This window comes from Microcaecilia unicolor, chromosome 7 (genome assembly GCF_901765095.1).
Source record: "Microcaecilia unicolor chromosome 7, aMicUni1.1, whole genome shotgun sequence".
NCBI classification, from domain to species: Eukaryota; Metazoa; Chordata; class Amphibia; order Gymnophiona; family Siphonopidae; genus Microcaecilia; species Microcaecilia unicolor.
The window spans coordinates 232,198,211-232,220,112 of record NC_044037.1 but is presented as its reverse complement, the minus strand read 5'-3'; the positions used below and the strand labels follow the sequence as shown (position 1 = coordinate 232,220,112).

Sequence of the window (21,902 nt, the reverse complement as noted above, 5' to 3'; positions counted from 1 at the left end):
TATCAGCTGAAGCCGGCCATCTCATAAGCACGCCCACATCCCACCTTCACTACCCTGCCGACACGCCCCCTTGAAGTTTAGCCGCCTCCGCGACAGAATGCCGGCGAGTGTGTCCAAAAGTCGGCTTTCAATTATACCGATTTGGCCGGTTTTAGGAGATGGCCGGCCATCTCCCGATTTGTGTCGGAAGATCGCCGGCGATCTCTTTCGAAAATAAGCCTGATAGTAACATAGTAGCTGACAGCAGAAAAAGACCTGCATGGTCCATCCAGTCTGCCCAACAAGATAAATTCATATGTGTATACCTTACCTTGATTTGTACCTGTCTTTTCAGGGCACAGACCGTATAAGTCTGCCCAGCAGGATTCCCCGCCTCCCAACCACCAGTCCCGCCTCCCATCACTGGCTCTGGCACAGACCGTATAAGTCTGCCCTCCACTATCCTCGCCTCCCAACCACCAACCCCTCTTCCCCCCACCTGCTCCGCCACCCAATTTCGGCTAAGCTTCTGAGGATCCATTCCTTCTGCACAGGATTCCTTTATGTATATCCCACGCATGCTTGAATTCCGTTTCCGTTTTCATCTCCACCACCTCCCGCGGGAGGGCATTCCAAGCATCCACCACCCTCTCTGTGAAAAAATACTTCCTGACATCTTTCCTGAATCTGCCCCTGTTCAATCTCTTTTCATGTCCTCTCGTTCTACCACCTTCCCATCTCCGGAAAAGATTTGTTTGCGGATTAATACCGTTCAAATATTTGAACCTCTGTATCATATCACCCCTGTTCCTCCTTTCTTCCAGGGTATACATGTTCAGGTCAGCAAGTCTCTCCTCATATGTCTTGGAACGCAATTCCCGAACCATTCTCGTAGCTTTTCTTTGCACCGCTTCCATTTTTTTAACATCCTTGGCAAGGTACGGCCTCCAAAACTGAACACAATACTCCAGGTGGGGCCTCAGCAATGACTTGTACAGGGGCATCAACACTTCCTTTCTTCTGCTGATCACACCTCTCTCTATACAGCCTAGCAACCTTCTCACTACGGCCACCGCCTTGTCACACTGTTTCGTCGCCTTCAGATCCTTGGATACTATCACCCCAAGATCCCTCTCCCCCTCAGTACCTATCAGACTCTCACCGCCTAACATATAAGCCTCCTCAGATCCTATCTTCAGCCCATCGAGTTTATTTAAGAGCCTCCTGTGGGGAACCGTGTCAAAAGCTTTGCTAAAATCTAAGTAGATTGTCTATAGCATGTCGATGATTCAATTCTCCAGTTACCCAATCAAAGAATTCAATGAGATTCGTTTGAGACGATTTCCCTCTGGTAAAACCATGTTGTCTCGGATCTTGCAACTTATTGGCTTCCAGGAAATTCACTATCCTTTCCTTCAGCATCGCTTCCATTACTTTTCCAATAACCGAAGTGAGGCTTACCGGCCTGTAGTTTCCAGCTTCTTCCCTATCACCACTTTTGTGAAGAGGGACCACATCCGCCGTTCTCCAATCCCCCGGAACCTCTCCCGTCTCCAAGGATTTATTAAACAAATCTTTAAGAGGACTCGCCAGAACCTCTCTGAGCTCCCTCAATATTCTGGGGTGGATCCCGTCCAGTCCCATGGCTTTCCCACCTTTAGCTTTCCTAGTTGTTGACACACACTCTCTTCCGTGAACGGTGCTCTATCCATTCCATTCTCAGGTGTACTTTTGCCAGACCCTTGTGGTCCTTCTCCAGGATTTTCTTCAGTGAAAACAAAACAAAAATATCTATTTAGCAAATTGGCTTTTTCTTCATCATTAAATTTGTCAAAACTGTGAGCTTAGTGTTTCATTCACACTCTGCTAAGTGTCAGTCAGTGGAGTTGACATAATTTGTTGAACAGGGAATACATTATCTGGCTCATTTTGGTGTCTCCTCCCCTCTTTGTTGTTTTAATCTGAACATTCTTTTACCTCCATCCTTCCATTAGTATTAATCATGCAGATTGGGAGTACAGGCAGAGAAATGACTGGCATGTGGTCTAATTGTTCAAGCTGTATGGAGGGATAGTAATAAACCAAAAGCAGTTGTCATATTTAAGAAGTGTATGTTTTTTAAAACTGTTTTCTATCAGGCGGATAACTTATAACAGACGTATTTAAAGCAGTATAAGTATTTCAGCTCTTTATTTTTCTTCTAGCAAAACAAAAGTTATCATTGAAGCAAGGGCATAGCCACTGGGGGGCCACCCCAATTTAGGTTTGAGCCCTAGCTGGTAGGGGTCCCCAAGCCCTGCCACCAGAAGCGCTCCTCCACTCATGGCCTGCACCTTCCCTGGGCAGCGGCTGCCATGCTAGGCCTCCCCCCGCTCCACTCATGCCTTGCAAAGGGTGGAGGAGTGCTTCCGCTGGTGGGGTTTGGGGACCCCTGACAACTTAGGTATGTGGGAGTCATGACTGAGAAGGCAAAGAGTAGTAGCAAGGCAGAGCAACATTTTATTCCCCCCACTTTATACTCAGGCCCCCATAAAACTCAATATCTAGCTACATGCCTGCATTGAATTTGCACAACTCAAGGTTTTTAGCCAAATATTCAGAAAACAGCAATTTGTCTTTAATCAACTGTCTAAATGTGGTGCAGTTATGAAATCTATAGGCATGTACGCACAGCTAGTTCTTAATGGCACTGAAAATTGGACTCATTTTCAAAGCACATAGGATTACAAAGTTCCATAGATTACTATCAGGCTTATTTTCGAAAGAGAAGGACGCCCATCTTTCGACACAAATCGCAAGATGGGCGTCCTCACAGGGTTGCCCAAATCAGTATAATGGAAAGCCGATTTTGGGCATCCTCAACTGCTTTCTGTCATGGAGACGACCAAAGTTCCCGGGGGTGTCGGAGGCGTAGTGAAGGCGGGACTAGGGCGTGCCTAATACATGGGCGTCCTCAACCGATAATGGAAAAAAAAGGGCGTCCCTGACGAACACTTGGTTGACTTTACCTGGTCCTTTTTTCTTACGACCAAGCCACAAAAATGTGCCCTAAATGACCAGATGACCACCAGAGGGAATCGGGAATGACCTCCCCTTACTCCCCCAGTGGTCACTAACCCCCTCCCATCCTCAATAAAAAAAATGTTAAAATATTTTTTTCCAGCCTTTATGCCAGCCTCAAATATCATACTCAGCTCCATGACAGCAGTATGCAGGTCCCTGGAGCAGTTTTAGTGGGTGCAGTGCACTTCAGGCAGGCAGACCCAGGCCCATCCCCCCCTACCTGTTACACTTGTGGTGGTAAATATTAGCCCTTCAAAACCCACCAGAAACCCACTGTACCCACATGTAGGGCTATGGTAGTGGTGTACAGTTGTGGGTTTGGGGGTCTCAGCACACAAGGTAAGGGAGCTATGCACTTGGGAGCAATTTGTGAAGTCCACTGCAGTGCCCCCTAGGGTGCACGGTTGCATGTCAGAGGGACCAGTGCACTGCAAATGCTGGTTCCTCCCACAACCAAATGGCTTGGATTTGGTCGTTTCTGAGATGGGCGTCCTCTGTTTCCATTATCGCCGAAAATCAGAAACGACCATCTTTAAGGGCGACCTAAATGTCAAGATTTTGACGTCCCTGATCGTATTATCGAAACGAAAGATGGACGCCCATCTTGTTTCGATAATACGGGAGGACGTCCTCAGGAAAACTTGAGCACCCCTTTCGATTATGCCCTTCCACGTAACTTTGTAAGTCTAAGTGCTTTGAAAATACACCTCAATATCTATTTTCCTCATATATCACTATCTGTTGAATTCCACCTGACAACACTAGGATGTGCTTTGTAGAAAATGTACAACTTATGGCATCAGTTCCATCAGATACATAACTCTGTAGCCTAGTAGGGTAAGAGGAGGTATTTCAGATTTATCTCACTTCTTTTTCGGTAGAAGTTTAAAGTGAGTTAAATTCAGGTGTAGAAGGCTTACAATCTGTACCTTAGGTTGCATGCCCATGGTCACAAGGAGCATTGGGCTACTCATCCACTTAGTAGCCCAATGGGGCAAGGCCAGCCTAGTCATCTGTAATTTCCCCTGTCTTTAGTCAAGGGAAGCAGTGACTGAAACCAATGAACAGTCTACAAGATAATATTCTGTTGGAGCAAAACTCAGTGATAATGTTTCTATGGGGCTCATTTTCGAAAGAGAAAAACGTCTAAAAAGTGGCATAAAACAGCTCTTGGATGTTTTTCTTGCAAAAATGTCCAAATTGGTATTTTCAAAACCCATTTACCAGACTTTTTTCTATGTTGTTCACCTGCAGTGCATCCAAATCTCAAAGGCGCGTGTTTGGGGGTATGTTAAGGGTGGGACTTAGGCGTTCCTAAGACCTGAACATTTTTTCTTTTTGTTTTTTTTCCCTTTATTTATAAATTTTAACATAATAATCAAGCATAATACTTGTACAGAAAGGTTACCAGGTTCTGTTATATAATATAAGAAAATCAAAATTTTGTTAACTTTTAACAAAGGCATATAAAGAAAGTTCCACCGGGTTATCCTCAAGTCCACTATTTGGAGTTTCAAAATGTTACACATATGGATATTTAATTTTTATAAGCTAAAAAACATAACAGGAATTTGCTGAATCTGATTCCCCCAAAAGATTCCAGTTTATATTATACTGAACTATTCTCACCCCTCCCATTAGACCCCTTAGCTGTTAAAAATGCTGTGAGTTGGGGTAGATCGAAAAAAAAACCCCATATTTATTCATCTGGTATTTAACAACGCATTTACAAGGGTATCTCAGAAAAAATGTCGCCCCCAAGTGAAGGACTCTGGGCTTCATCATAAGAAATTGTCTGCGCTTCTGAGTATCTTTTGTCATATCAGGAAAAACTTGGATTTTCAGTCCAAAAAAACATTTCTCTGTATTCTAAAAGAATAGTCTCATTAACCAATTTTTATCTGGAGTTAATGCCACAGTTGCAAGTAAAGTCGATGGTGTCACCGTTTCACTATCAGAAGCTTCTAGAATCTCTGAGACATTCAATTCTTGAATCTGACTCTCTCTCGTTTTTGTCAGTAAGTAGTATACTTGAGAAAACAGGGGAATAGCCTCCTCGGCTATTCTCAGTATATCTCTTATATATTTCCTTAGCATGTCTCTTGGAGAAATCGCAAATTGTTTGGGGAAGTTCAAAAAACGAAGATTATTATTTCTTATAGCGCTTTCCAAGGACTCAGTTTTTCTTCTAAGGAATATTAAATCTCTAGTCATGCACTCTTGAAGTGATTGTATCATCTTTACTTCTTTTTCATATTCCTTATTTTTATTTACTATTGTGTCTATCTTAAACTCAGTATCTTTTGTCTTTTGTTCCAGTGTTGATACATCTTGAGTCAGTTTTTTAACCTGTGGAAATATTACTTTCCCCAAGTCTGCTATTAACATCCATAAACTGTCCAGGGTTACTTCACGTGGTTTCTCAAATGATATAGGTAGAGAAGGCATTGTTACCTCTGTAATAGAAAGTTCACTTTCCTCATTCACAACATGAGTCTCTCCCGTTGTTCCGAGAGTAGGCAACATTCCTCTCTCAGTCTGATTACCCAGGTCTCCCTCAGTCCGAATTCGTCTGGTTGGTTGTACCTCCATTCTCTCTTCTTGCGTTCCAGTAGGCTTCGAGGAAGAGGATGCCATCTGAGGGGTACTGCAGACTACAGGTTGAGGGGGAGGAGTTCTTCCGTCAGGGCTGAGCGAAAGCTCTAGCCCAGGGAATGCTCTGGGGTCTCCATTCACCCCAGAGCGGTCCAGCGGGCTGCTCTCAGATGCCTCTGAAATCGGGTCCCTCCGAAGAAAAGTTTGTAAAGTTGGTTGGTTGAAGGATAAGTTTTGCTGCTGAGGAGCAGTGGAGGAGGGCCGGTCCCTTCTTTTCGGCATCGCTAAAGAAGAATAGGAACTTCAAAGAAACGGTGGGTGCGTCTGATTCATGCAGCGGCCATTTTGAAACTCCCAATTTACTAGACCTGAACATTTTTCAGTCATAATGTAACAAAACAAAAATGTCCAGGACTAAAACTAAGACATTCTGAGCTAGATCTGCTTTTAGAATGAATAAGGCACAAAAAGTGCCCTAAATGACAAGATGACCACTGAAGGAATAAAGGAATGACCTCCTCTTACTTCCCCAGCAGTCACTGACTCCCTCCCACCCACCAAAGATGTAAATTAAACCATACATACCAGCCTCTATGACAGCCTCAGATGTTGTAGCTAGTTCTATTAGAGCAGCAAGTAGGTCCTTGGAGTAGTCTAATGGGCGGGGCAGTGCACTATGGAGAAGGGGACCCAGGCCAATAATCCACCCTAACTGTTACACTTGTGATGGAAAGTGTGAGCCCTCCAAAACCCACCAAAAACCTACTGTACCCACATATAGGTGACACCTGCAGCCATAAGGGCTATTGTAGTGGTAACCAGTTAGGAACAGTAGGTTTTTGGTGGGTTTTGGAGGGTTCACTATACAATATAAAGGGGTAACAGTGAGATGTGTACCTGGGAGCTTTTATGTGAAGTCCGCTTCAGTGCCCCCTAGGGTGCCCCACCGCTCTGCTGGGATGTCTGTGTGGCCAGTCTACTAAGAATGCTGGCTCCTTCTACATCACAATGGCTTGATTTTGTGCGTTTTTCACTTGGATGGTTTCTTTTTTCGAAAATGGATCAAAAGATAAATGCACTGAGCAAATAGCCATTAAAAAAAAAGATGTTTTGCTGTTTCAAAAATGGCTATATTCCCCACTTGAAATTTGGCCATTTTGAGCAAATTTCCAAAGTTGGACTTAAACGGCATATCGAAAATGCCCCTCTATGTACCTTATTTACAGCGTTTGTATATGTAGGTTGCCTTGACCACATTCTCCAGTAATAGATTTAATGACTGTGCTGTGTAAATAAATAAATAAATAAATATACATTTTTAAAAAGCTTTCTAAAATTTTCTAATTTGTTGGTCATTAGTTTTGTGGGATGTCCTTTTGTTTTTGCGTTTGACAAGTTAAGCAACTATTCCCTATTTATCAGTTCCACCCCAGTCATAATTTTATAAACTACTATCATATCCACTCTTTTTTTTCCTTACTCATCGCTTTTATCTTCAGATCATTTATTAACATTTTAAATTTCAGAGGTCCCAATAGGGACCAGTAGGGAACTTCACTAGTGACTCTTTTCCACATGGATAATTTGCCATTCAGTCCTACTATTTCCTGTTTAACAAGTTTTCAATATACAAAAAGGCATTGCCTTCTCTCCAGTGACCCTTTAATTCAGAACAATTGAATTGATAAGGCAAGACTTGCCTTTGCTGAACCCATTCTGACTCATTCCTATTAAAAATTATGTTATGTCTATATATAAGTAATTTTGTGTTCAACCATTTTCCCCAGCACCGACATTGGACTTATAAGTTTATCTATGGTATCATGGATCATCCTGTAAGCCCTTAAAGATAATTCCTGTTGTATTGGCCTTTTAGAAAATTCTTGCTGTATTGGCAACCCTCCAATCCTCAGATGTTGTTGCCATTTTGACTGATAAACCACTAGTAACAGGTAGCAGTCTCATGTTTGAGTTCTTTCAGGACTTTGGGGTGATTGTGTCTTTCCTATTACACTAAAAACTTAATACAATAACTTAATTCTATGCAGATTGTTCAACAGTAACAATAACAAGTATACAATGAACTGATTTTACTACCATTGTTAATCTCAGTGATTAAAGGTAACCGTACCTTTAATAATGGAATTTAAAAAGGCTTTCTGATCTAGTCCAGGATGCTTAAGCCAGATAGATTCTGCCCTGGGACCAGAAAGACAGTCAATAACCCATTCACCAACCCACCCTACAGTCCCAACTATACTTACCTTGGTTCCTCGTATCTTCAACACCTGGTAATTTGTTGTTCTTGAATTTGTTGATTTGATCTTTTATATCTTTTAGACTTAATATGCTGTAGGTACTCCAAATCATTACCATGAAGGAAAATGTCTTTGCTGGTATGGCCCCAGCATCTTGTTCAGTAAAGACCAAAGCTAATAAATAATTTAGGTTTTCTGATATCCTCTCTTGGTCATCCAGTGGTCCAGCAGACTCCCACACAGGCTTCTTGCTCTAGATCTACCTGAAAAAGTTAAGTATTTGTTTTTGCCTTTACAGTAAGCTTCTTTTCAAAGTCTCCAAAGATGCCAAGTTACTCAGTCCAGGCTAGAGATTTTGGGACAGTCCTGGATTTCTGATTGCCCATCCCTACAGCACTGATTTCAATGGGTAGAATCAGGCATTAGAAATCCCGCAAAGCTTTGAAATGTAAGTTGAAAACTAGAACTGGCCAAAAATCTACAGCCTGGAATTGGATAGCTTGGCATCTCTGAGTCTCTTTTGGGTCTTCCGTACTATTTTTTACATATAACTTGCAAATGCTCGTGCTTATCTGTTTTCTTCAGTAGGGTCTGCTTTCCATTTTTTGAAAGATTCTCTTTTTATATATATTTATATCTTTATTTAAGTTTTTTTCTTTGTTCATAATATAACATTGCAAACTTTGAAAAATTGGTTTTCACCACCTCTTCCACCTTGCCATTAAACCACACTGACTGTTTGGCCGTCTTTTGACCTTTTTTTTTTTTTTGGATGTGTGGAATAGCTGGGCTTCCAAGCTACTCTTCCTAAATAATGCCCTTACCTCATGTAGATTTTTTACCCTGACAATCGCTGTTTTTATAAAAAAAAATTTCTATTAAATATCATCATAGAGGTGTATTTTCAAAGCACTTGGACTTACAAAGTTGCATAGCAACCTATGGAGCTTTGTAAGTCTAAGTGCTTTAAAAATGAGCCCTATAGTCTCCCTATTTAAAATTAAATGCTATGTCAGTAGATTGTTGGTGTCCTCCTTCCAGTGATGATATTGATTGTATTGTGATCACTGTTGCCTAGCAGCCCCCCTCTACCACCATTACTCCGTGCACTAGGTCCTATGTACCAGTACGTACTGGATCTAAAGTATTTTCTCCTCTAGTTGGATCCTGGATGAATAGCTCCATGAAGCAGCTATTTATGACATCTAGAAACTACTTCCTTGTGCAAGAGAGAGCAGGAAAAAATATCGGGTTTCCAAACTAACAACTCGTGCACTTGGCACTTGCTCAGCCATAGCCCTTTGCATCACCAATTAAAACAATGGAGCCCGCTTTCCGAGAGTAGCTCTTTATTTATTACTAGTAAAAAAGGCCCGTTTCTGACACAAATGAAACGGGCGCTAGCAAGGTTTTCCTCGGAGTGTGTATGTTTTGGGAGAGTGTATGTGAGAGTGAGTGTTTGAGAGTCAGAGTGAAAGTGTGAGTCCAATCCATGCTCCTCTGTCACCTGGCCCCTCCATTCATCCCTATCCAGCAATTCCGCTGTCTCCCTGAGGCCTGCCCTGCAATCCATATGCATCCATGGCCATCTGTCCCCTCCATTCATCCCTATCCAGCAATTCCCCTCTCCCTGAGTCCTGCCCTTCCAATCCATGCCCATCCATGCTCCTTTGTCACCTGGCCCCTCCATTTTTCCCTATCCAGCATTTCCCCTCTCTGCCTGAGGCCTGCCCTGCAATCCATATCCATCCATGGCCATCTGTCCCCTCCATTCATCCCTATCCAGCAATTCCCCTCTCCCTGAGTCCTGTCCTTCCAATCCATGCTCCTCTTTCACCTGGCCCCTCCATTCATCCCTATCCAGCAATTCCCCTCTCTGCCTGAGGCCTGCCCTGCAATCCATATGCATCCATGCCCATCTGTGCCCTCCATTCATCCCTATCCAGCAATTCCCCTCTCCCTGAGTCCTGCCCTTCCAATCCATGCCCATCCATGCTCATCTGTCACCTGGCCCCTCCATTTTTCCCTATCCAGCATTTCCCCTCTCTGCCTGGGGCCTGCCCTGCAATCCATATCCATCCATGCCCATCTGTCCCCTCCATTCATCCCTATTCAGCAATTCCCGTCTCCCTGAGTCCTGCCCTTCCAATCCATGCCCATCCATGGTCATCTGTCACCTGGCCCCTCCATTTTTCCCTATCCAGCAATTGCCCTGTCTCCCTGAGGCCTGCCCTGCAATCCATATCCATCCATGGCCATCTGTCCCCTCTATTCATCCCTATCCAGCAATTTCCCTCTCTCCCTGAGTCCTGCCCTCCCAATCCATGCCCATCCATTCTCCTCTGTCCCCTGCCCCCTCCATTCATCCCTTTCCAGCAATTGCCCTCTCTCCCTGAGCCCTGCCCTCCCAATTCATGCCCATCCATGCTCCTCTGTCTCCTGCCGCCTCCATTCATCCTTTTCCAGCAAGTCCCCTGTCTCCCTTCCATGACCCCCCCTTGCATCCATGCTCCTCTCTCTCCCATGTCCCAGCCTGGGCCGCCCTCTTCTCCCCCCCCCCTTCGCATCCATGCTGTTGTTTCTCCCCTGCCCTCCTGCTCCCATTGTTTTTCTTTTGTGGCCACCCTCTTCGCTCCCCCCAATATGTTTTTTTTTTTTTTTCTTGTTTTTAAATATACCTCCGTGGCGGTTCCGGAAGCGAAGCGTCAGGGAAGGAGGCGGTGCTCCCGACGTCTAGGTTTCCCTTCGCTGTGTTCCACCTTCTTTTGACGTCATCTTTGACGTCAGAAGAAGGCGGAACACAGCGAAGGGAAGGCTAGACGTTGAGAGCGCCGCCTCCTTCCCTGACGCTTCGCTGCCGAGCGTTGCGATTGGTTGAGTGTCATTGCTCCGCCCTCTACGTCATCACGTTTGACGCGTGGGCGGGGCAGACACAATGCGATCTCACCCCCTTCACTTTTGGCTAACATTGGCTTCATTCGAACGTTGGAGGTGCGTTTTATATAGAGAGATTATTATTATTATTATTTATTGCACTTGTATCCCACATTTTCTCACCTATTTGCAGGCTCAATGTGGCTTACAAAGGCCTGTTATGGCATCGCCATACCAGGGTAAAAGATACAATTGGTGTAACAATGAGATTAAGGATGACAGGAAAGGTCTACACAAAAGTTATAGAGGTATGACTTTCAGAGTAAGGGTGGAGTGGTGAAGTGTTATAATTTATCTTCTCTTTAGCTACCTGTTGGTATGTGTGAATGGACGTTGCATTTCTTGGGAAGTGCTTTGAATCATGTTGAGGGCCCTTGTATGGAATAGTGTAACCTCTTTCGAAGCCTGTAGCAATGGATTCTGCTGCTAATCTGTCTGGGTACCTAGCTAACCATTGTGACATGGCTTCATGCTTGCAGTGTCCTACTCCACTTACTGAACAGGAATGGTGAAACTTACAAGGGTGCCATGTGCTGTGGCCCTGGTTGTATTGCCTGAATGGTCATATTCCCGCTTGCGACCCATAAGACTTTTCACCTGCTGCTGAGGGCAGAAAGGATTGCCACTGCCTGTGCCCTGCCGTGTCTATATGGTTATATCCCTTGTCATGCGTGAAAGGTCTGTGAGCCGACATTTCTTCAAGCCATAAATCTATGACCCTGTGTTTCCATGATATGGATGGGTCGACGCCATGCTTTTTCTTAATTTGATATCGTAATTAAGCCATGCCTACCCTCTGTAGCGCTTATGCGCTCTCATGATGGAGTCCATGTATCTGAAAGAGGAACCCAAACCATATTTATAAATGATCTAGAGATAGGAATAACTATTGAGGTAATTGAATTTGCAGATGACACAAAGTTATACAAAGTTGTTAAATCGCAAGAGGATTGTGAAAAATAGCAAGAGGACCTTACGAGACTGGGTATCCAAATGGCAGAGTGGAGGAGTATCCTAATGGTTAGTGTAGTGGGCTTTGATCCTGGCAACCTGGGTTCGATTCCCACTGCAGCCCCTTGTGATCTTGGGCAAGTCACTTAACCCTCCATTGCCCTCAGGTACAAAAAGCTTAGATTGTGAGCCCCTAGGGACAGAGAAAGTACCTGTTTATAATGTGTACGGTGCTGCGTATGTCTAGTAGTACTATAGAATTGATTAGTAGTAGTAGATAGCGTTTCATTTGAACAACTGCAATGTGATGCATGTGGGAAAGAGGAACCAAACCATAGCTATGTGATGCATAGTTCCAAGGAGTCACTGCCCAGGAAAAGGATCTAAGTGTCATTGTTGATGCTAAGTAGAAAAGCATCTGCTCAGTGTGCTGCGGTGGCCAAGAAAGCAAATATAATGTTAGGAATTATTAGAAAAGGAATGGAAAACAAAAATGAGAATGTTATAATGCCTATCACTCCATGGTATGACCACACCTTGAATACTGTGTGCAATTCTGGTCACTGCATCTCAAAAAAGATATAGTGGAAATTAGAAAAAGTACAGAGGACAACAAAAATGATAAAGGGGATAGGATGACTTCCCTATGAGAAAAGGCTAAAGCAGCTAGATATGATAGAGGTCTATAAAATACTGAGTGGAGTGGAAAGGGTAGAGGTAAATCGTTTTACTCTTTCCAAAAATACTAGGACTAGGGGGCATGCAATGAAGTTAATATGTAGTAAATTTAAAACAAATTGGAGAAAATATTTTTTCACTCAACAAGTAATTAAACTCTGGAATTCGTTGCCAGAGAATGTGGTAAAAGCAGTTAGTTTAGCAGGGTTTAAAAAATTCCTAAAAAAAAAAGTCCATAAGCAATTATTAGGATGGACTTGGGAAAATCCACTACTTATTTCTAGGATAAGCAGCATAAAATCTGTTTTACTGTTCTGGGATCTTGCCAAGTACTTGTACCCTGGATTGGCCATTGTTAGAAACAGGATACTGGGCTTAATGGACCTTCGGTCTGTCCCAGTATTGCAACACATTTGTACTTATGTAGATAGTGCTGAAGAAATGTCACAGTCTCAGGCTCTCGGACACTGGCACCACGTGAGCCCTTGGACCGCTGCCGACAAGCAGCAGCAGTAGGCAAGACCCTCAACCAGGACTGGGTAAGCAAGCAAGGCAGAAGAAGCTGTAGACAGGCAAAGCTGGAACAACCGAACTGGAACCACAGGACTGGAACAACAGCAGTAGACAGACAGGGAATAAGCAGGACAGAGCAACCGGTCTTCACCTGCGCTTGACCACCATTCCCCTATCAGCACCAAACACTAACCTGGACCTTTGGTGTTTGCAAAGGCAAACTAGAAAGTTTCCAGGTGGCTAATAAGCCTATCAGCGGCTGAGCTCAGCTGCAGCAATCGCAAGGCAGCTAAGGGTGAGGCTAGCTGTCAAACTTCCAAGCAAGACTGGAGGGCTAAAATATCTGGACCGGACTGAAAACAGAGTCTGAAAAGTCTATGGCAGCCACCGGTTCTGGTCACCAGAGGGTGAGGGGAGCACAAACCAAGAAAAAGTCACAATCGTGACAAGAAACAAGATTATAGTAAGAGAAGGATTTTTGAGGGATTTATGAATTTATTTGGCATACTGCTATTAAAAGTACATCTTCATAGCAGGGAACAGATCTAATAGAGACAAAGAAATAGAGAGTAAAAGCCTTATCATAAAGACAATATAATAGACAAAATCGACACATAAAGATGAGATCTGCATAGAACAATAATAATCAAAGACAAAACAAATAACTGAGAACATTGGGGAAGGAATACCACTGAGTAGAGAGCAAAGTGGCTTTGCAAATGATTATAAGAAGTAACAAATCATCATAATGAAACACTAAGGGGCTCATTTTTGAAAGAGAAAAATGTCTAAAAAGTGGCATCAAGCAGCATTTGGATGTTTTTCTAACAGTAACATCCAAATTGGTATTTTCAAAACCAATTTTTAGATGCTTTTCTATGAAGTCCATCAGAAGTGCATTCAAATGAAAAGGGGGCATGTCAGGGGCATGCTAAGGGTCGGATCTGGATGTTCCTAACACTTGGATGTTTTTCACCCATAATGGAACAAAACAAAACTGCCCAGGACTAAAACTAAGACATTTTGAGCTAGACCTGTTTTTATAACGAATAAGGCACAAAAGGTTGCCCTAAATTACCAGATGACCACTGTAGGGAATCAGGGTTGATCCTCCCCAATACCCCCATTGGTCACTGACCCCCTCCCTATCCCCAAAAATATGAATGAAGAAATGACTTACCAGCCTCTATGAGAGCTTCAGATGTTAAAGTCAGATCTATTAGAGTATCATGCAGGTCCCTGGAGTAGTGTAGTGGCCGGTGCAGTGCAGTATGGAGTGGGGGACTCAGGTCCCTATCTCCCTCTACCTATCACACTTGTGGTGAAAACTGTGACCCCTCCCGAAGTCACCAAAGCCCTACTATACCCACATATAGGTGCCCCCTTCACCATAAGGGCTATTGTAGTGGTGTACAGTGGGGGCTAGTGGAGGGCTCAGGGGACAAGGTAAGGGAGCAACAGTGAGATGTGTACCTGGGAGCATTTTTATGAAATGCACAGAAGTGCTCTCTAGGGTGCCCCATTGCTCCCCTGAGATGTCTGGGGGACTGGTCTACTAAAAATGCTGGCTCCTCCTACACCCCAATGGCATGAATCTCTACATTTTGCACTTATTCAAAAATGGACCAAAAAACAAAATATCCAAAGCACAAAACCTTGTTTGAAACAGTATTTTTGAAAAAAAAAAAGACTTTTTTCTTTTTTGAAAATTACCTTCATTCCTATTTGGATTTTGGATGTTTTGTGCAAAACGTCCAAATTTGGACTTAGACTTCAAATCAAAAATGCCCCTCTGAAGGTCCTAAAAACATTTGGCAAAGTGAATACCATCCAAAATAATGTGCTTGTGAGGGGAATCAACTGAAAATGGAAGCATAGGGGCAGAAGACAAGGGACTGTGAGAAGTAGCTTTAAAAGAAGAAAAAGGAAAAATAGAGAGTTGATGATGAGTGTCAATATGAAAATGGTGGGGGGAGTGGAGTGATAGAGAGCTTAAGAGTAGGTCATTATTAAAGGGAACAGATATGAATGTACATGGTATTGAAGAGGAGCATGGGGTATGAAAAGTAAGAGCTTGGTGTATGAAACAAAGTTGGCTTTTAAATTTTAGCACATTTCATAATATAAGAATACATGTTCTCTTAAGAAACCAAGGGGGTCTTTTACTAAAGCGTGCTGGCATTTTTAGTGTGCGCTGAAAATAGGCATGCACTGAGTGCTAAAGACACCAATGTATTCCTATGGGCATCTTTAGTGTTTAGTGTGCGCCTATTTTTAACACACTCTAAAAACACCAGTGCGCCTAAGTAAAAGACCCCCTCAAGTTGTATCACAGCAATAGTTTTTAATAATTTTTAATGTTTGTATATGTTTCTTGAAACTTCATCTTAACTTTAAAAATTTTATTTTTATGTAAAAGTGTTCACTGACTATGCGGGTAAGGAAGTCGGATTGATCTGAATATTTTATATGAGTTTATATAAGGGTCTCTGGCATATTTTTCAGGTGTCGAAAGATGACCGAAGTGACGTAGAGAGCAGTTCAGATGATGAAGATTCAGTATCTTATGGGAAGAACATACACAGCAAGACTAGCAATGGTACCACTGATGCAAGTGACACAAATGGGTACCTGAGCAGCGGGATTTGTTCAGAAGAACATTAGTCATTAAATCCAAATGTGGGATACATCAATGAGGAACTGTTTGCTACTGGAAGTACTTAATTTGGGAATGTGATTTCTTCATATATCTCAGTATCAGAAAACAAAATCGGAAATATGAAAGCATCATCATAGTGCACTGTCACATTTTCTGTTTGATGAAGATTTTCCATTTTGTTTATATGGCATGATAAATATGTAACTGAGACAATGGTGTGACAAAAGGAAATTTTTCTCACTCTTTTTCTAAGTAGTGGAAATGCTGAAGCTTCTTTAATCCATTCCTGTTTCTGTTTGCCCAATCTGCTATCTGCAATAGCATGCTTGATCTTATTTTCCACTTACAAAAAGCTATCATTCTATTTCACAGACAATAGTCCAAAACAAGATCTATCTTTGTGTTTACAGCGTTGGTTTAAATACAGCCTTTAAACTCGCAAGGACTGTTTCCCAATGTCATGTTTAAAAATGATGAAAAATTTCTGGAAACAAGCTTTTTAAATCAGTTCAAACTAAGTAGCTATTTTAAGGTATTATTTTAGTATCATTTTTCAAATTTCAATTGTCAATTTATTTTTGATGTACCGCAAATCATATAAATATACATCTAAGTGATTAACAAAATATTTAAAAAGGGAATAGGAATAATAAAACACAAAACAGGATAAACAAGGAAAACCAGATAAAAACAATAGGAACACATAAAATGAATATGAATTAAACTCAATTATAGAGCCATGATAAACATATAAAGGGAAGGTGGATGTGGGCAAACACATAAAGGCTGCTATGACAAGTGAGTAAGGACATTTTGGAAAAAAGAAAAGAATAAATCAGGTTATGAGAAATGCTTGTTTAAAGAGGTGAGTTAGATAATTGGTGGTTGTCTGAATTAGCAGTGCATGCAAATTTATCTCATACATATTCATTGTGGATATGAACTGACTAGCTGGGTGTGTCCCATGGACTGGGTTGAGAACCGCTAGCATAAATTTATTTATATATGCACACAATCAGAAATGTTTTAGCACATGTCTGATGGTATCAACAGCTATGATTCACATGCTTACAAGTTAGAAGCACCTTTCAACTTTAGTGTAGGTTGACGTCAGAGAGGTTTTTATACTGTATATATACCCCTGGATTCTATATATGGTGCTCAAAATTGCCCAGATTTTGGCACATGCACCATTTAATTGAGTAATGAGCCAGATAGCACCAATAATTGGGTGCTAACAATCAGTTATTGGCGTTAATTGGCAACAATTTGGATTTACAGATGCATCTTGCTAAGCACTATTCTATAAAGGTGCATTCATAAATCTTTTAGGGCCCTGTTTACTAAGCCACACTGTAGGCGTGTTAACATTTTTAGAGTGTGCTAAAAATTAGCGTGCGCTAACACCAGAGATTCGCATAATATATGGGTGTCTCTAGCATTAATGTGCGCTAAAAACACTAGCATGTCTTGGTAAACAGGGCCCTTAGCGTGCAGTTGAAAAGGGGCATGGCCATAGGAGGATCATGGGTGGGTCAGGAGTGTTCACTGAAGATGCACACACTTATAGAATTCAAGGGATCTACACCTAATTTATGCGTGAGGATTTATACCAGATTTCTGTTGGTATAAATCTTTGCACCCAAAGTTGGGTGCGAATCCTAACGCTGAGCTCTATTCTTCAAATAGCGCCCGACTCAGAGTGTCGTATATAGAATAGTGTTCAGTGCTCATTTTTTTTTCAGTGCCCAAATTTGACCCATTTACAGACTCTAGTCCATACAAGTCTAAAAGTGGTTTTCCAACGAATCAGGAATTTATGCCCTAAGAATAGCACAGAGAGCAGTTGAACCAGGATGAAGTAGCTAGTGTAACAGAGTAACTTGCTCTAATTCTCAGATTAAGTATATTTTATTTTTATAAAGCTTCAGTTAAAATGCCAGAGGTTGTTGCTGACTGCATTATTTAACCTGTATGTGTGTATTTGTATGCCTACCAATCTCTCTATATAAAAGGCACCTCCAACGTTCTAAATTTGTAGTTGCAAGATCCGCATGAGTGTCTGTCCCCCCCCCCCCCCCCCGCGTCACAACGTGATGACGTTGAGGGCGGAGCAATGACACTCAACAAATCGGATTGTCATTGGGTAATCTCAGTTTCCACTCCCCAATGCAGCCGTCATTCCCATACACTCAAAACCAACCAAAATCGGCGCAGAATCCCGTCCCCCCACCCACAGTGCCCCTCACCCACCCTCCCGCAACCGCTCGCTCACCGTTCCACCGCCCTCCCTCTCCTCTCCGACTCCGGCCATGGTGCACAACGATTACTACACACGAGCAAGGAAGCCCATTGGTTAATCTCTGTTTCCACTCCCCAACACAGCTGTCATTCCCATACACTCAAAACCAAGCACACACACATTTTTTTTTTCTTCCGAGGAGACTCAGCAGCACAACGAGTCACTTTCTGTGCAGCACAGAGAAACGAGGAACGTCGCTGGAAGGACAAAAATATTTGGATGCCCATGCTCCTGCTCCCGGTATGTGCAGCCACCCTAAGAAACGACCACCCACACAAAACTAACCACTGACTTGACGTCTGCACTCCCTCACCCCCCTCCAACCCACCCAAAATCTAAACGCACACTTCCACACAACCAGAAAACCAGACAAATACAAATGCAGATAAAAACAGCAAGCAGGCAGGTTCCCAAGTGCTTACAGGAGCTTCCAAAGACACATTCCCCCCAACCACAAGCAAACACAGCTATCCACAACACACATTAACGACTTCACAGGCAGGTACCCAAGTGCTTAAAGGAACTTCCTCCCCACCCCCCACCCCCAAAAAAACACATCAAAACGCAGCCTTCCACAGAACAAGGAATGCTGACAAATACACATGCATTTCAAATTTGCAAACACAGCTCACCAGAGCACACACACACACACTCTCTCTCTCTCTCTCTCTCTCTTGCACACACTGTATCTGTGTGAAACACACTCTCTCTCTCACACTGTGTCTCACATACACACTTGCGCACACACTCATTCTCACAGACACACTCGCACTGTAAGCATTATAGGATGAATAACTCTTCTGGGCAAAGCTACCCAATGAGTAATTCCCAGGTTCCGTTTACAGGAGTCTGGCTAAACCAACTTCCTAGCTCTGACCAGGGGTTATATATTATAAAGAAACCTGGCTGTTCTGGGCCTACACCAGAACTTTTCTTCTGTTAGAGAGAACTGGAATAAAAGTAAAGTCACTGCTGTGAAATATATTAATTTATTATATAGGTAAGAAAATAGGATAATACACCCTACACTACAGCTCAGCTGTACAATTGTAGCTCCCTTATGCTGATAAGCAACTGTAGAATGTATTGTCTAACTAAAACACTGATATCACTGGTTACTAGGTTATTACACAATCCTGATTAGTAATACTGACTAGGTCATGAAGTAATACAGTTAGCAGCACATCTTCCTGATCACAAAGTTCTGACTAACCCGCCTTTGCTGAGGTAAGAACCCACTAGCTAATCCCCGACTATAGGAAATAAATCTCTGCAATCCTCACCGAGCCGACTCTAGGTGGTCTCTCAGATGAAGTGGACACAGGTTTTTCCCTTTAGACTCCAGCTGTTTTCCACAGCGAGTCCCCGTCTCAGGAAACAACACAGGTTCTCTGCAGCATGCAGGATTACAGTCTCTCTGGCCGGTAGAGCTGAACCAACAGGTACTTTCTTCAGATGGTCAGTTCACAAGGTTGTGGACCACTTCAGGTCTCGCTGGTCTTCTTTTCAGCTACCCTTCTTCCAGTAGAACCAGACAAATTCTCCCTTTCTTCTTTTCTTTCTTCTTCTGTCTGTCCTCTCTGTACTTCTCTTTCTCCGAGGACAAGCAGGCTGCTTGTTCTCACTGATGGGTTGACGTCCTCGGCAGCCCCCTCCATCGGAAAGTTTACTAGCAAAGGCCTTTGCTAGTCCTCGCGCGCCCATGCGCACCGCGCATGCGCGGCCGTCTTCCCGCCCGAAACCGGCTCGAGCCGGCCAGTCTTCTTTCGTCCGCGCTCGGTACGGTCGTGTTACGCCGTTCGTGCCCCAGAGAGTCGACCTCGCGCGTCCGTTTCGACGTGTTTTTCACTCTTTTTTCACCAAAAAAGTTCGGGAAGCGCTCCGGAAGTGTTCCGGAAGACCCTTTCGGGTTTTCTGCCCTTCCCGTATTTTTCTCAGTTTTTGCCCCGTAAGTTTTCTTTCGTTGTCGGGGTAGGCCTAGTTTGGCCTCGGTCGAGATTTTCTCCCTTTAAATTTTGGTGCTTCAATTTTCGCCATTTCGGCTTTTGACTTCGCCGGCGTGATTTTTCCGCCCATGACATCGAAGCCTTCCAGCGGCTTCAAGAAGTGCACCCAGTGCGCCCGGGTAATCTCGCTCACTGATCGACACTCGTCGTGTCTTCAGTGTCTGGGGGCCGAGCACCGCCCTCAGAACTGCAGTCTGTGTTCCCTGCTTCAAAGGCGGACTCAGGTAGCGAGATTAGCCCAGTGGAACGTTTTGTTCTCGGGCTCTTCGTCGGCATCGGCACCGGAGGCATCGAGTGCATCGACGTCGTCAGCGTCCGGACCATCTTCCTTGGCTGCCGCTCCATCGACTGCATCGAGGCATCGGACCTCTGCATCGGCGCCGAGGCATCGGGCGACTGCATCGACGTCGGTGGTACCGAGACTTCGTCTGCTGATGTCGTCGGACGGAGGTGCATCGTCAGGAGTGCAGGTGAGGGCTGTCCATTCCCCTGCTGGTGGCGGTGAGCCTTCGGGTGGGTCTCCTCCCACCCTGAGGGCTCCTGCGGTACAGCCCCCCCGGGATCGACCCTCTTTGGTCTCGGCCCCGAGGAAGCGACGGATGGATTCTACGTCCTCCTCGTCGGTGCCGGGGAGCTCCGGTGACATGCTTCGGAAGAAGTCGAAGAAGCATCGACACCGGTCTCCTCCCCGTGTCGGCACCGAGAGCTCTGGGTCGCCGAGGGATTCGGCACCAAGCAGGCATCGGCACCGAGAGGACCGCTCACCCTCTGTTCAGGAGGTGTCGATGCGCTCCACTCTGGACAGCCCGGAACAGCCTCCTCGCCCGGAACAGGTTCTGACGTCGACGCCTGCATCGACCTCTCAGCCTTTTTCTGCAGCCACTCTGAACGAGAGCCTCCGGGCCGTTCTCCCAGAGATTCTGGGAGAGCTGTTGCGCCCTACCCCTCCGGTACCGGCGGTGCTTGCGCCTCCGGTACCGTCGAGCATGGCGCCGGCTGGCCCATCGCCCAGGTTGAGGTCCCCGACGTCGGTACCGCGTGCGGTGCCGACCGCGGCCACCTCCCAGGAAGGCTCCCCGACTACGTCGGCGGAGGGAGCTTCGCCGATGCGGGCCAGGGAGTCTACCTCTCGACGCCCCCATCGTGGACGTGGTTCCACAGAGTCGAGCAGGGCGAGGTTGCAGACACAGGTCCGTGAACTTGTGTCTGACACCGAAGGTGAGGCCTCGTGGGAGGAAGAGGAAGATCCCAGATATTTCTCTGACGAGGAGTCTGAGGGTCTTCCATCTGATCCCACTCCCTCTCCTGAGAGGCAGCTTTCTCCTCCCGAGAGTCTGTCTTTTGCCTCCTTTGTCCGGGAGATGTCTACGGCCATCCCCTTCCCGGTGGTTGTGGAGGACGAGCCCAGGGCTGAAATGTTTGAGCTCCTAGACTATCCTTCTCCACCTAAGGAAGCGTCCACGGTTCCCTTGCACCATGTCCTGAAAAAGACATTGCTTGCGAACTGGACCAAGCCGTTAACTAATCCCCACATTCCCAAGAAGATCGAGTCCCAGTACCGGATCCATGGGGACCCAGAGCTGATGCGCACTCAGTTGCCTCACGACTCTGGAGTTGTGGATTTGGCCCTAAAGAAGGCTAAGAGTTCTAGGGAACATGCTTCGGCGCCCCCGGGCAAGGACGCTAGAACCTTAGACTCCTTTGGGAGGAAGGCCTACCATTCCTCTATGCTCGTGTCCAAGATCCAGTCTTACCAGCTCTACACGAGCATACACATGCGGAACAATGTGCGGCAGTTGGCGGGCTTGGTTGATGCTCTTCCCCCTGAGCAAGCCAAGCCTTTTCAGGAGGTGGTCAGGCAGCTGAAGGCGTGCAGAAAATTCCTGGCCAGAGGAGTTTATGACACTTTTGATGTTGCGTCCAGGGCCGCTGCTCAAGGTGTGGTGATGCGCAGGCTCTCATGG

General features: G+C 44.6%; 1 protein-coding gene across 3 annotated transcripts in view; it reads left to right on the top strand.

Annotated features, from left to right (window-relative positions):
- Positions 1-16,072, top strand: part of CERS6 (ceramide synthase 6) — a 270,865-nt gene extending 254,793 nt beyond the window's left edge. For all 3 annotated transcript variants that reach the window (XM_030209471.1, XM_030209470.1, XM_030209469.1), the window contains one exon: positions 15,477-16,072. In XM_030209471.1, the coding sequence (XP_030065331.1) occupies positions 15,477-15,635 (159 nt within the window). In that variant the 3' untranslated portion in view covers positions 15,636-16,072. The remainder of the gene's footprint in view (positions 1-15,476) is intronic.
- Positions 16,073-21,902: the final 5,830 nt, after the last annotated feature.